The 16,419-nt window shown below is 41.0% G+C and overlaps 1 protein-coding gene across 4 annotated transcripts in view; it reads left to right on the forward strand.

Moving 5' to 3' along the window:
- The window catches only part of SORCS3 (sortilin related VPS10 domain containing receptor 3), a 563,192-nt gene that overhangs the window by 262,413 nt on the left and 284,360 nt on the right, over positions 1-16,419 (forward strand). For all 4 annotated transcript variants that reach the window (XR_013233573.1, XM_077349660.1, XM_077349662.1 and 1 more), the window contains exon 3: positions 15,218-15,317. Coding sequence is in view for 3 of the 4 variants with exons in the window: in XM_077349660.1 (XP_077205775.1) it covers positions 15,218-15,317 (100 nt within the window). In the remaining variant the exon portion in view is untranslated. The remainder of the gene's footprint in view (positions 1-15,217; positions 15,318-16,419) is intronic.

The raw sequence follows: 16,419 nt of genomic DNA on the forward strand, positions 1-16,419 counted from the left end.
GATTGCTGCACTGGGAACTGCCAAGGTGAGGCAAGTTGTTAGGAATAGCTAATTGAGTTCTGTGGGTGTGAGAGGAAGGAGCTGAGAAACTGATGAGATTAGTACTAGTCCCTTGGAGAGCCTATTGTCCCAAAGGTTTGCATCTCTTTTGGGTGGGGAAAGAAATCCATTAGCAAAACAGCCCCTACAATCTCACAGAATCTAATCTAAAGTCTCCAGGTATGTCCTACAGGTTGACAACTGGCTGGCATCCATGTTTTCTGTACCTGCTTGGGAGGAGACAATACATTTTGTCATTTGAGATGCAACCGACTTCTCTTCCATCATCCCTTTCAGTCAACTTGTTGTTGTTAGGTGCGAAGTCATAGACAATGATCCTCCAGGCCTTCCTGTCCTCTACCATTCTCCGGAGTCCATTTAAGTTTGCACCGACTGCTTCAGTGACTCCATCCAGCCACCTCATTCTCTGTCGTACCCTTCTTCTTTTGCTCTCAATCACTCTGAGCATTAGGCTCCTTCCTTCTCATGAGGTGGCCAAAGTATTTGAGTTTCATCTTCAGGATCTGGCCTTCTAAGGAGCAGTCAGGGCTGATCTCCTCTAGGACTGACCGGTTTGTTCGCCTTGCAGTCCAAGGGACTCACAAGAGTCTTCTCCAGCACCAGAGTTCAAAAGCCTCAATTCTTTGACACTTAGCCTTCCTTATGGTCAACTTTCACAGCCATACATTGCAACTGGGAATACCATAGCCTTGATTAAACGCACTTTTGTTGGCAGGGTGATGTTTCTGCTTTTTAGGATGGTGTCTAGATTTGCCACAGCTTTCTTCCCCAGGAGCAAGCATCTTAAATTCTTTGCTGCAGTCCCCATCTGCAGTGATCTTGGAGCCCAGGAAAATAACATCTGTCACTATCTCAATTTCTTCCCCATCTAGTTGCTAGGAATTGAGAGGGCCAGATGTCATGACCTTTGTTTTCTTGATGTTGAGTTTCATGCCAACTTTTGCACTCTCCTCCTTCACCCGCATCAACAGGCTCTTTAGTTCCTCTTCACTTTCTGCCATTAGAGTGGTATCATCTGCATATTTGAGGTTGTTGATATTTCTCCCTGCAATCTTGATCCCAATTTGTGACTCCTCTAACCCCGCCTTTCTCATGATATGCTCCGCATACAAGTTAAATAGGCAAGGCGACAGTATACAGCCTTGCCAAACTCCTTTCTCAATTTTGAACCAATCAGGGATTCCATGCTCGGTTCTCACTGTTGCTTCTTGACCTGCATATAAGCTTCTCAAGAGACAAATAAGATGCTCTGGTATTCCCATCTCTTTAAGAACTTGCCACAATTTGTTGTGCTCCACACAATCAAAGGCTTTAGCATAGTCAGTGAAGCAGAAGTAGATGTTCTTCTGGAACTCCCTAGCTTTCTCCACGATCCAGCGTATGTTGGCAATTTGATCTCTAGTTCCTCTGCCTCTTCGAAATCCTGCCCGTACTTCTGAAAGTTCTCGGTCCACATATTGCTGGAGCCTAGCTTGTAGGATTTTGAGCATAACTTTGCTAGCATGAGAAATGAGTGCAATGGTGAACATTCTTTGGCATTGCCCTTCTTTAGGATTGGAATGTAAACTGACCTTTTCCAATCCTGTGGCCATTGTTGAGTTTTCCAAATTTGCTGGCGTATTGAGTGTAGCACTTTTACTGCATTGTCTTTTAGTCAGTCAACTAGCATTCTGCAAATTAAAATTTGATGCAGCATTAAGAGGTCTTTTTCTGTGTAAATTACCCCCCAATGTGAGGAGGGGTGGAAATCCACAATGGAAGTATTAATGCTGTATTATCTGAATGTTTACTTTTCCGCAAATTGCATTGTAACAATGCAAGTGTTCTAAATGATATATAAATGGCATATAATGTGTTAGATAGCACATAAAAGAAACCAAAGCAGCATCAATGATAGCAAAAAAGTGGGATAAACCAAAATCAATAACAATGACAACATAGTGAGTAAAAAAAGTAACAATAATGGCTGCATCAGCTCATCCTCACTACATACTAGATTGGAAACAGTAGGAAACCATGAGAGTTTGAAGAGAAATAATTCTTCATATTTACAGTGGCTGTGACAAAGCCTTATTTTCCTTAGCAAAATGTGTTTAATCCATAATTATACAAAAGCAACTAGCCCTTGGCTTCATTATGTTCTCTTCACTTCTGCAATGTCTCGCCCCGCTTTTTATTAATTGAACTTTTATACAAGCTAACAGATTGCCATAAAGGAAAACAGAATTTCTCAGCCAGCGTTGCTAATAGCTGTATTTCAAGAAAGGCCCTCTGGTGCATGTTGAACAATAACTACCACTCCTGTGCCACTTGCAATTTTTAATTGAATTTCTATCCCATGGATATCATGCTGAAGCTATTCATCTGGTCCACTAAGTCTTCTTATATTAAACAAATTCTTCCAAGTTATTATTGTAATATAAATATTGCTTGACAGTTGATTTGGATTAGAAATTCGCATCCATGCTAAGGAGAACAGTACATGAAGATTTGCCCTGCCCATTATGAGCAAGGGAATACTATTACTATGGATAAAATCATGTTATGCTTATCCACCCTTACTTTCAGAAAGTTGGCTGATTTGAAAATGAAATAGCCATGTCAAAAATGTAAATAGATTGATTGTCCTAGTAACGCAACAAAACATATCTAGTGGATTCTTCTAGCTGCAGCCCAATTAAGATTTGCTCCATTATTCATACAGTAGTTTCGCTTTGACAATCTTCTGTCTAATTTTACAAGATTTTGAGGAATAACACACAAGATTAAAGAGAGAATGTTTCTCTCGATTTCTATTGTGTCCATGGCACAAGTGGGGAAAAAAATTATGTCCTGTGACTGTGCAGTTCTGCAACCCCAAGAATTTCTGGGACACGTTACAAAAGAAAGCATTTGAGTCGGATGGATCTGAGTGCTTGTTTTGGTGTTGTAGAAGTGCATTATGGTTTTCCTAAGTGAACAGTTCAAAATCTGGGTACATCATGTTATTATTTATCTTTGTCTGGATGATGAGGCCAGACAACAAGGATGTATCTTTACTGTTTAAGAGAACATAAACCTTGACTTTCTTTACCTGCATAGAAATTGAGTTGATGTCAAAGAGATGAACAGCATTAAGGCCCTGGTATATCATATAAATATAGGAATAAATGTCAGTAACAATATTGGGATAATGATGACATGACCTTGATATACTATTGTTATTCAGGGAAAATTTTATATTGGTTGAAAATAGGTGACAAAAGCTTAGTTTAGGTTTTCAAAGATGAGTCAACTCAGCACCATGGAACATGTGGCTGTAATCACCAGTAACAATTCTCATTGACCTGTAGAAACATGCCAAAGACTTAGACAACTGTCAGAATTTCTATATGAATCATTCTCTCTGCCTCTGTTTCAAATCCTCTTCTTGGTGAATAGTCCTTTCCTTCCTTCCTTCCTTCCTTCCTTCCTTCCTTCCTTCCTTCCTTCCTTCCTTCCTTCCTTCCTTCCTTCCTTCCTTCCTTCCTTCCTTCCTTCCTTCCTTCCTTCCTTCCTTCCTTCCTTCCTTCCTTAGAACCGAAGATTTAAATAGCATTTAAGAGTATGTAACACATTTGGAGACTGACTGGAAGCTACAGTATTAGGCATGAATGAATGACCCCTATTTCATGTATTTGTATGTCTATTTACATTTTACAATGATGATTATTAATCTCTACTTTCTATCATTAGTTTTGTATATGCATTTATATCCTGTATGAATATTGTACAGTTTTAATACAAAGATTGGCTTAAAACTAGCAATCTGCTTGGATAAAGATCATGGATCTTAATACAAGGATCATAGATTGCACTCCCCCAATCAATCCATTCCAGCCCTGCTAGTGTTGATTCCTTTGTGGTAGACTGCAATGAAGAGGGGGAAGGAGGTGAAATAATTCTTCCTATCTGTTGGAGTCTATTGGTAAAAGAACAAGGACTCTTATTGGGCTCCCAATCATTGTCACCTCCCTGAATGGATAAGCAGGCCATTGGAGGCCCAAGGATACAGGTGGGCTTGCCGGAAGGGCCCGTGGCATTGCCTGCTGATGTCATGGGCTGCCTTGTGATTGGATGGCCACAAAATGGTCAGATCCTGCTGCACAATACTCTAATGCTAATAAAGTTGTGACCAGTTTTATGCCAAAGAGATGGTTGTCAGCATCCCAGTTTTATGCCAAAGAGATTTTTTTCAGTGTCCTTATTGAGGCATGGATGGTGTTCCCCTGCAAAGCAAATGAAGCTGACTGACTCATCCTTCTATTGACATATTTTTTGTTTTTTAATTTTGACTCAGCTCTGGAAATGTTTTGTAAGGTGTAAGAGCTCTCTTTTCTTAATCCCCCCCCCCTTTCAGGGTGACATTGAAAATGTTATCAATTGACAAACAAAACATTTTATTTTATAAAGAGGAAAGGGTAGCTGGAATAAGGAATTCAAAATTTTATATAGAATAGCTATTTTACAGTTAGAAATTCTTGTTACAAGCTTCAGAGATTTCTTCATCTTTATTTTAGATGTTAAGATCTCTTAACTATGAGAGGCTTTGGTTATCCAAAACACATGTTTTTCTTGTTTTTTATATTTTGAGTTCCACTGGTCTCTCCTGGTTTCCAGAAGGCAAAAACCTCCTGCTAGTAACCCCAATTTCCTTTCCTAGAAGTACTAGAATTACTTTGCCTTCTGAGGATTCTGGAGCAAGCTTTTTCTCACACAAGTCCAAGGAAACACCCTGGGCCATTCCATACCCGATAAATATAGTGTAATGCTTACCTTCTGCAGATGCCATCTTTTTGGAATTTTGCACAACGTCGGCAACATCCAGCATCCAAGCAGCAAACCAGTAGCTACATCCTTCATTTTAAAGCGCTAGCTGAGGAATCGCATAAAGTGGATTCCCCAAACTATGTAGTGTGAGCTAGAGGAGAGCAACCAGCAAACCACGTGCCAAGGAAATGTGTGGAACCGAAGTAACGCTATATCCACCTCCAGTTCCCGCCCTCGCACCCTATTTCCCCATTTTAACAGGACAAGGATCATTTCTCTCTCATTAGAAGAATTCCCCCCCTCATTCGGCCTGAATTCACCTAATTGTCCAAATTCCCTTTGCCAAATATCTCCCCAGTTTTCCAGATATTGTATAGTTCACTTTTCAACTTTTTGTAAAGACTCTTTTATTTAATTAAGATTTCTTCCCAGAGAAGATTTCTATACCTCACTCTACATAGGCCTACCCTAGAAATTGCAGCTGGTGCAGAATGCAGCTGCTTGGGTCCTCACAGGGACATCTTGGATGGCCCATATCCAGCCTGTGCTGCTCAGGCTGGTTGCCAGTTGCTACCCAGGTCTGGTTCAAGGTTCTGGTTTTGATCTTCAAGGCCCTTTGTGGTCTGGGAACCACATATCTGAGGGAACGCCTTTTGTCCTATGCCCGCTGAAGAGCTCTATGTTCTGCAGCTACTAATCTGTTGGTCATCTCCTGCCCCAGGGAGGTATGCCTGACCTCAACCAGGGCCAGGGGCTTTTTGGTCCTGGCCCCAACCTGGTGGAATGAGCTTCTAGAGGAGCTATGGGCCCTGCAGGAGCTTTCAGCATTCTGCAGGTTCTGCAAAATGGAGCTCTTCCACCAGGTCTGTGGTTGAGACTGGTGTGGCGAGGAAGATCTGCTGGGCCCCCCAGTGCTAAGAGGGTAAGTGATAGCATGACCACTTATGCTCCCTCTTCCCATTCCTCTATATAGATGTTTTAGGAGGTTAGGGGTTTGAAGACTACCGTGGTTTTTAAGAATCTGATTTTATTTTATGTTATGTCCAAATTGTTTTATTGGGTTTTAATGGGGTTATTGGGTTTTTATATGGTTTGGTAGTGGCAGGTATTAAGCTGAATTAATTAATTAATTAATGACATAGGGCTCGTCTTTAACCCAACCTAAAACTAGGTAAAGAATTGAGGCTTTTGAACTCTGGTGCTGGAGAACACTCTTGCGAGTCCTTGGACTGCAAGGCAAACAAGCCAGTCAGTCCTAGAGGAGATCAGCCCTGACTGCTCTTTAGAAGGCCAGATCCCGAAGATGAAACTCAAATACTTTGGCCAGGTCATGAGAAGGAAGGACTCCCTGGAGAAAAGTCTAATGCTGGGAGGGATTGAGGGCAAAAGAAGAAGGGGACAAGAGATAATGAGGTGGCTGGATGGAGTCACTGAAGTAGTCGGTGGGAATTTAAATGGACTCCAGGGAATAGTAGAGGACAGGATGGCCTGGAGGATCATCGTCCATGGGATCACGATGGGTTGGACATGACTTCGTAACTAACAACAAAAACTGGGCATCAATGAAACCCCTCAGTTATACTTCTTTATTAAACCTGAATTCCATTCTGGTTATGTTTTTAAAAACTTGAATATAGATTTGGGTGGGTAGCTATGTTGGTCTGAAGCAGCAAAGCAAAGTTTGAGTGCAGTGGAACCTCTAAGACCAACAAAGTTTTATTCATCCTATAAGATTTCATGTATAAGCACACTTCCTTAGATACGGAAAAAAATGTGCTTGCTTTGTTCTTAAAGGCACCACTGCACTCAAAACTTGAATATGTTTTGAAGGGAGGGGGGAGAAGATAATTGCTATGAATTGATAATGAGTTTTGTACATGTTTTCCCTCCCTTGAATCTTATAAACAAATATGCTTCTGATTTAGAACATGATTATGAGTAGAATGAAAGCCTACTTTCTAAATTGTCATGGGAGCGCATCTTGTAAGGCTAGCCCAATCTCGTCAGGTCTTGGAACAAACAGGATTGGTTTAGATTAGTATTCATTCATTCATTCATTCATTCATTCATTCATTCATTCATTCATTCATTCATTCATTCCATAGCATTACCAGGTAAGAATGAAAGTTAGATTTGTGTTTGGATGGGAGATCACTAAGGAATATCAGGGTTGCAATACGGAGGTGCCATAAGTTGGCTGCAACTTTACTGTGATTGCTGCTGAAGAAGAAGGGACCACACACTGAAAGTAATACAGTAGCCTGGTTCACATCTTACAGTAAACACACGTGCATTTTTCCTTTATGTACATATATCTGTTTTTGAGAAACAGACTATGTGCATTGACTTTACATATGAAACTGGGGCCAGTATCTAAATAAATGTGGAGATTGCATTAGCTTTATTCAATGCACGTTTAAAGAATAATCAAGTGTATAATGTACACAGATTGTTCACTGTAACCTGTGAATAGGCCTATTATGTGTATACATTTACATAGTTAGGTTAGTGTGATGTGACTGTGGTCTGTAAGCTGCTTTTCTAAAATATTTCCGTTCTCTTTTTTGTTGCTTGTTTTGCTCTAGGCTACTTTGCTTATGCATGACAAGATTGTCTGTGTTGGTATAAAGTGGATGAATGCCCAGTAGGACCATGACAGATTATTCGTTTCATTTGAGTCACATTGGACTGATATCAAATGGTAATAACTCTCCATAACTAGCATCCTGGGAAACTTCCTCCAATTTTATTCAAGGATGAAAATGAAATCTTAACTCACTGAAAAAACGTATCTGTAGTAGGAACACTGATATATATTTTACAGTACTTGTGTCTCCAGTCTAGAGGTGATCTATGTATGATACTAATATCTTGAGGGCTGAGGTGAGATTTATGCAAAGTAGCATCCTTGAAAAAGCCTATCACTGCAGTGTGCATATCAAAGGACAGGCTGCAGTCATAGAAACCATATGAACCATCACACACTTGAGTGCTCTCAAAAACAAACTAATTGCCTTAGGGACTATTCCATACTTTCCTTAAGGGAGCTACAAGGCCTCTTGGACATGCTGTCCTTGAACCAAATAAGAAATCACATGAAAATGTTACCATTTTTAGAGTGCAATATACATGCTTGCTACATTGGCCTGCTGATACAGCTATACCAAGTACAGAGCAAAATATCTTTTTTCAGCTCTGGATTCTTATATTCTTGTATATATTTGGAGCATACTGTGTTACCCAGAACTGTCTATTTGGAGCATCCTCCACCATTGTTCAGTGCTGTCATGGACCAGCTGGATATTTGTGAGAGTCTGGGTGAGAAGGAAGGAGAAACTCCAGTGACCCCCACAACCATTAAAGTTGCACTGCTGTAGGTGGGTGAGGATGAAAGGAAGCTTTTGGTGCTCCCCCCACTGACAAAACCACCTCAGAAGGGCAATTATGGAATCAGGCAGGTGAATGAAGTGGAAGGAGAACCTCTGCCACCTCTGCCACTCCCTCTGGGCAGGGGAGCAGGGAGGGGGATGGTTGGTCAGGGGCGTGGGGAGGGTGCTAGGAAAGGCAGGGCTGATTGAAATTGAGTCTGAATGTGTCTTGTTGGGTGAGGGGAGGAGGGAGTTGTGAGCTGCGGGCAAGTGATTGGCCCAGATGAGGGAAGAGGATATGTGGGCCTAGCAGTTCCCTACTTGTTGATATATCGAATTTTCAACATGGTCCTATTTGCACCCTGAGGATTGAAACTATGAAGGGACAAGGAACAGCTGTCTAAAAACCTAAAGGAACCACCAGGTTTACATAAAAATACAATATCTTCTCCCACCACAATAGGGCCCTGCCCATACAGCTCCCTCCCTCTTTGGACGCTAGCCACATTCCTCTCAGACACTCCAGAGACAGAGAGACACACACAGAGCCCTGCCAGACCGAACACGAGCCCTCATTCCCTCCTATTGCTCCTGCTGTGAGGGAGGCAGAGAGAAACATAGAGAGAACTGCCCCAAACTGCTGACCAGCCCTACTTCCCTCCTCAGCATGATCCCTCATTACATGCTATGGCTCCTGCTGCCACGGAGAGACAGACACAGAGAGAGCTGCCCCTGCTGTGCCGGAGGGAGAGAGAGAGAGGCAGAGACAGAGAGCTGCCCCAAACTGCACACCAGCCCTGCTTCCCTCCTACAAACCAGCCCTCATTACCTGCGATGCCTTCTGCTGCTCTTCTGAGCTAGCCTTCTGGGAGTGCCTCAGCTGCCATGCTGTCAGAGGCCCAAGAATGGATGGGAAGGAGGAATTTGTTTATTGGTAGATAGTTGCAAAAACTTGAATTCCTCTTACTTTTTAAAACCATTATCTGGCAAGCAAAACACAAGGTCTGTGAAATTTATTGAGACTAGTGGGGATCTGTAACCCAATGCTGTAGGCCCCTGCTTGTTACAATAAATTCCACAAACCTTTCAAACTGAGAAAGAGAGGTTAAGTGTGGAAACCAGGTTTTCCCAGAATGTGTCACCTTTTGGCTCAGCCTGAGAAACTGAGATTTGCTGCTAGTGTTGAGCTACCCAGGTCTCTTCTGTTGTATAATGTGAATCTGGTGGCTTCAGAGGTTAGTCCTGAACTGGGGTAGGCTAAAGGGCTACATTTGTGCTCATGCTATTTCCATTACGAAGCATTTCATCCATTAAGAACTACCTGACCCTTTGAATCTTCAAGTACTGGATGCCTCCTGCTGTGGATTTAATTGCTCCCACATTACCAGTATTCAGTTTTATACACCAGGGAACGCTAATTCCAAGCTTTGTTTCAATGGGAGGTCATTTGTCATCAATAAGCTTGTTCTCAGTATGTAGATAGATGGGCACAAGATTTGGATCCTGACCAAATGCTCTTAAATCTGTGGTTTCTTGTCTTGGTCCATTTTAAGATTAAAAGCCAATTGCAATAATTGGCAAAGGACATGATATCACAGAGTATAGATTTATAACTCCCATTTTATGGATTCCATACTCAATTGACCTTGTAATCTAGCTCCAAAAAAGGGATCTAACTTTTTATCCTCCTGAGCCATCATGTATACATATATCGCATGCTATTATGACCCCTTCTATTTCCCTCCCTAAGAGGCAGGACCGGTTTATCCATGTAGCACATGTAGCTACAGGCCCCATGTTTCCGGGGGCCCATGCAGTGCCTTCCCCCAATGGATCAGACCCATAGGTTCCCTCATTCCCCTGCTTTCCCACTTTAAAGACACTTGGGGTGACACCCCTTTCCACTGGGGGGGGGGCTGCTCCCACCACAATCCTTAAACTGGCACTGGTGCTATGTGCCCTGCACTAAGAATCCTTAAACTGGCACTGGTGCTATGTGCCCTGCAAATCCTTAAACCACTTCTGCTCAGAGGCAAGATTTCCCCTGTTTTTCTTGCCCTTTTTGACTGAAAATGATACTTGAGATATTTTTAAATTCAAAATTAAGAAAATATTTTATTCAACATAGAAGGGAAAGGTCAGGTGAAATTAGGTGCTAAAATTTCTGAGGTAACTCAAATAGATAACTTTGATGTAAAACCAGTACGTGCACAGATTGTAGTTCTGTTTCAGTCTAACAAGGGTTTCTTAAGCTATTCAGAATTACTTCAAATATTTATATTGCGAGACTTTTGTTTCAGTGTTTTCCACTAGTAACAATAAAATATTTTTACAGAAGCTGATGCAATTTGAAAGACACATTTAACCTTTTATGTCTGCAGTCTAAGACTCCAATCTGCTTCATTTTTTAAATAGCAGCTTTTTATTTTAAAAGCTTGATTTTTACACAGACCAAAATATAAAATCAGAGAGATTATTTTATTTTGAATGAAGTGTTTAGTTAATGGTTCACTTGTTCTTTTCAATTTTTTATTACTTTTGTGTTTTGCAGTGTTTGTTCTTAAGTTTCTAGTTGTTTTTCCAACAGACAGTTTTTATAGGGGCACGATTTATACACACACAGAAACATTGTAGAGTTACATGTTGTAAAATCCTTTAGTATGTTTTCCCCCCTTATTTGAAGGGTTGATAAAGTATATGTTAACTTACAACTATTACAGCTTCCACAGAAAAATTTTCCTGAGGAGGATTAGTACCAGGCAGAAATGTTTGCATATTAACACATTGGGTATTACTATGGACTAGATATTTGCCCAGATTCCTGGTATCAGATAGGAAGAAATTGCACACGAACAAAGAGAACACTGCTTATGATCAGATTATATGTAGTCTTTGTTGTAATAACATAAATATTCATCTAAAAAGGATTATCTGTAAAAATTGGTATTTGCTAGAGAATATTCCTTCATGTGATACAAATCCTATGGTTGCTTTTAGGAGAACTAAGAATCTGGAGGGATATCTAGTCCATAATAACACTGGGGGGGGGAATTCTTTTCTCAGTAGATCTATCCCAAATGAAAGTCTGTGCCTAACTCCCCAGATTGTCTTAACTTTCCTCCAGTACTCTGTCTGTGGAAAACTGCCCTCAGCTAGGGCTGAAATTGGACTCAACTCAGTCAAAGCAGAAATCTGACTGAATCTCTCCTCAGCATGTATCTTTCAAGACTGTAAGGCTGAAATGGATGCGAGCCATTTCAGCAATCCTTTTCACTTCTCTTTGTTTGGCACAGGGAATCAAAAAGGAGCCCTTAAACGGATCCCAGTTTATCTAAATGTAATAGTGTAATAGGTCTGACCATCAGCTATTAAGTGTAAATGGCCAGCAGCCATCACTAAAATGGCTGAGAGCTAGTAGTCTTGGCAGGTGTGTGTGTGCTGGTTCAAACTGAGGCCCCCTGCAGACCCCATCCTTTGGATACAGTTTATATTTATTGAGTTTATTTCTGTGTGTTTTGTGCGGATTCTTTTTTATGAAGCTATGTCCACTCCTTCTGATCATAATTTGGCCTCTGCCTGCCATTCCTGGCATTCCCTAGTTAGGCAGCATCACCCTTCCTGAAAGTTACTGCTCTCTTGCCTCTAGCTTTTTATGAATCCATTGCCAATGAGTCTTGAGGCCACAGAAAGATACTATTAACATATGAACTAGCATCCTCCTAGGCCCATTATGCACGGCCGCCGAAACGGCGATTTCAGGTCACATGGAAAACGCGGAGGGGGAAGAAGCAAAGTAAACCGCTTATGCACGGGACGGGACGCAATGGCAGCAAAACCCAGAGTAACCGATTATGCACGTGGCGACCCTGGCGCTGCTTCTGGTTGCGCCCCGGTCACCCGGAAGCTGCGCTTTCTTCCGCGTTTTGCTAATGCGGCTTTTTCAGCGGCATGCACCTGCGGCCGGTTGCAGCCGGCACCATGCATTATCGGTGATTTTAGTCACCGCCATTCCACCCCAAATGTGCGCTATTCCCCCCGTGCATAATGGGCCATAGCCAAACAAACTGAATGCATTCAGGAATGTTGTCTGGTAAGTTGTTGATCTACAACCCTTTGCTTATCTGTGAAGGTGGTATTAAACAAATATCTGAGCATTAATTAAGTGTAAGTAAAATATTCATCTTCCCAAGCTGTATTTTTTTGGACATATTCATTGCGATGAGGTGTCATTTCACCACAGGGAGTGCTGGGGAAATGTTTAGTTTGTAATCCTGTTTCATGTGAATTGAAGAAAGAAGTATTTTTTTTCCTGCAAATCTCTATGTGCAGAAGTCTGGAGTAGGTGACCAATACTTCCTCCTCCACATCCCAAATCCTTTTGAAGAACACCATGTCCCATCATACAATTCATGCTCTTGTGAGATGAGGTTGGGAAATGTTCTAGCCAGGCAGCCACTTCTGGGTGCCATGGCACCTGACCAGCTCCTAGAGCTGACACTTCTCTGGTCTGTAAATGTTCTTGATTTTTTTTTCATTAAGAGAACAAACCTCCCATCTTTAATAGATCATGTCTCTCCATATTCAACCATAACAGTATCATTCATCTGAGCAGGGCCTTCTGCAGGTACCACCCTGAAAATGGGCAAAATTAACAACTGCTGTTGTGGTCTCCACCTTACAGAATGGTGTGGCCTGATACGGTCAGAAAGGCTCCCAGTCTTCTGGCTTTCCAAGAACTATGTAAAACAGAAGTATTCAAGAGGGCTTTTCTACATGTATAATAGATTATATTGTAACAAAGTGGTTCAGAAAGATATTGGGTAAGGGTTTAGGACTGTGGTCTGTATTATTGTGCCAAACATTGCCTGTGGTTATCTATCAGCACAACAGCGACTGCTATGCAGAAGGGTTGAGAGTTCACATTGGAAAGTAGACTGTGAATTGTTGTCGCCATCGATTGTATTGAGGCCAGTGGCACATTTAAGACCTATGAAGTTTTATTCAAGGTATGAGCTTTCATGTGCATGCACACAGCATCATATCTGAAAAAGTGTGTGTGTGCATGAAAGCTCATACTGTGAATAAAACTTCCTTGAGCTTAAAGGTGCCACTAGACTCAAATTAGATAAATAGTAGAAAACATTAGGGTGTTGCAAGTTGTGCTATGGACATGTTCAGCAGTTCATCCCACCACATTCGAAGGTATCAGTCAGAGATCAGACAATCACCCAGTCTGCTTTGTTCGTGCCAAATAACTGTAGATGCCTGCTGATCAGGTTTGCATTGGGTGTTTGCAAAACTGTGCATGTGCAAAGATGTTGCCAGTTCAAACCATTATCATTACTAGGGATTATAAAGTAATGCCAGATGGCAGGATTTTATTAAAACATTGCATTTATTTATGACTGATCTATTATTCATGACTGATTTGATTATCTGTTTAAAGAAATGTCAACCGAGCAGAGCGGTTAAGGATCAAGGATAGGTATATTGTGGAAGTCAATTGATCTGTGTGTGAACATGCATTTATAAAAATCCACGTGTACTGCACAGCATGCTGAGGAAGGAATATCATGAAACAACCTCCCAATTAGCTAGGAATAGGTTGACAAGTTTAAAATCCACTGGCTGCAACTGGTGAACAGGGTGTGAGTCAAACGTGTGTGTTTGAGCATCATAAGAAAGTGTTACTTTATAAAGAAGAAACAGTGAGAAAGGGAAAGGGTATGGGGGGATTTTTAGGAGAGAGAAACACAATTTTATACCCATCACAATAAGTGATTGCCACCTCCAGTTCATCTGTTGTATCCTTTGGACTTTGCCAGCACTGAGACCAACAGGCAGGAAAATAATGCCTGGCACAAAGTCAGCTGCTGTAAACATAGTACACCAGAGGTGCCAATTTGACTGTTATCCAGAGATGAGTTCAGCATCTGCCATTTTAAACTTCATATTTATCCCCAACTCTCTGCTTCCAGTCTTCCGTCTGTTTCATCATAATTTCAGTTTCGATTTGTTATGAGAATACTACTTGCTCATTATTTCTGCAATGTCTTGAGATTTCTTTCCCTCACTTGGTATGTCTGTACAAAGTCTTGTATTCTCATCCCCAGATTTTTGTATCAAAACCATATAAAACCCAAAATCTGCTAGACTTTGTTGTCATATGGAAAGGACATAAATAATCCCTATGTGAAAAAAGAAAGGGGAAAATCTAAACATTTTAATGTACTTTAGCAAGCCCAGAAATCTTTAAAATGATATATAACTAGAGACATGTTCCTTCACATAAGGAAGGTGTAGATGCAGCTTGTCACTTTCCTCATGGATATAAAAGAACATGTGATATGAGAGTTCCCAGGCACCTTCTAGGGGGTAGGAGATATCCTATTCCAGTGGGTCCTGGTGATTTTATCCAGCAGGAGAGTTTTTTTAAATAGTGGTGATGGCGTGCCTTTACTGATGGAAAGAAAAGTATGATGTTACCTCTGGGTTTTCCAGAAAGTGACATAATGTTGCCTCTGAAGACTGACCCCAACCATGTCCTCACCCCACCTTTTCTTCCAGTGGTAGCCATGCTTGGCAACCCAGCGTAACACAGATTCTCTGCATAGCCTATACTCATTGTCCCTTGCTTTGATGGAAGAGAGGGACATTTACCTTTTTCTCTACCATATAAAATCACCATGATACAAAGTGGGACCCTGTCATAAATTGTAATAGTACAAAAACCTACTGTAATATTCAATAGATCAGGACTGCAGAAAAATTAGTTCACTTGATAATTCTAACATGAATAACCAATAATGGCCTCCTAAACTTGAGTCACACTCTTCAAAGCTTATTAACCTCAGTTGACTTAGAAGGTAGTAAATCTGCTTAGCCCCACAGGTTATGATACAAGTTTATTTTGAAGGACTTGGATGAGGGATATTCCATGGAAGAAGGGTGGGGTATAAATGTTTTGCAAGGTATTAAAACTTCTTTTCTTTCCCTTCCAGATCCACAGATTATGGTACTACATATGAAAAGCTAAATGACAAAGTGGGATTGAAGACAGTGCTGAGTTACCTTTATGTCAGTCCTACTAACAAGAGAAAGGTAAGAAATCCATGGGTTCAGAGATCAGGGCACTGGGAATCAATTTCAACCCTTTATTGTGACCCCAGCATGATGGTACAAGAGGCAAAAATTGAGCCAAAACTGAAGACCCCCCCCCCCAACAAAAGATCTTCCTACCAGTACACATTATTGGTCAATTTCACTTTAAACTGACTGTATCTGGCCAGTGGCCTCTAGCCATGCATTGGCCTACAGACACAACAAAATCCATTTATGATGATCCAACTAATTGAGAGAGAGAGAGAGAGAGAATGTAAACTTTTATTCTGACTTTATATGAAGAACACAAAATATTCTGGGTAATCATAGAATTTGCTTTGCTTTTGGACAACAACCTGTTGCTGTATGCACCAAACACATTGATTGATTTTTAGGAAAAAATTTACACATGGCATTTAAAAAGTCACATTTATTTATTTCCCCCAAAGCAGTTTACATCACTCTTGTCTCCTTGATCTTATCGTAACAATAACCTAGTGAGGTAAATTCAAGTGGTCAAGTGGGACCAAATTCATGTTGGTCTGAAGCAGCTCAACAAAACAAAATCAGAGTCCAGTAGCACCTTTAAGACCAACAATGATTTATTCAAGGCGTGAGCTTTCGAGTGGGTCAGTATTCTTCCTCAGGCTTATATTCTGGTTTATGAGAACTGCACCCATGTATGATCAGCCAAAAATAATTTCCTGGGAATTCTCGAGTCTCCTGATTTTGTTTTCAGTGACCGAAATTTAGATGCAAAATGTCAGTGTTGCAAATTACAGTTTGAACATTTGTTGAAAAAATATTTTTTGAACATTCAAAGCCACAAATCTGAATGAACATTCAGTGTGGCGAAAGGGAACAGAAAGATCCCAATATGTGCTTGGAATGTGTGGGAAAAAGTGTGATTCTTGCTTTCCTAGCTGCTGCAGATTCACCACAGGGGAATCCATGGTCACTTGTAAGGGTTTTTCTTTTCTTTTTGATTAAAATAATCATCATGTTGATTCACATTGATGGTAGAACAGATGCTTTTCTGTATCGTATGCTGTCAGAGACAGATTGCCAGCACAGATAACTGAATGGTAGCATCAGTTCTGTG

This window comes from Paroedura picta, chromosome 8 (assembly GCF_049243985.1).
Source record: "Paroedura picta isolate Pp20150507F chromosome 8, Ppicta_v3.0, whole genome shotgun sequence".
Classification (NCBI taxonomy): domain Eukaryota; kingdom Metazoa; phylum Chordata; class Lepidosauria; order Squamata; family Gekkonidae; genus Paroedura; species Paroedura picta.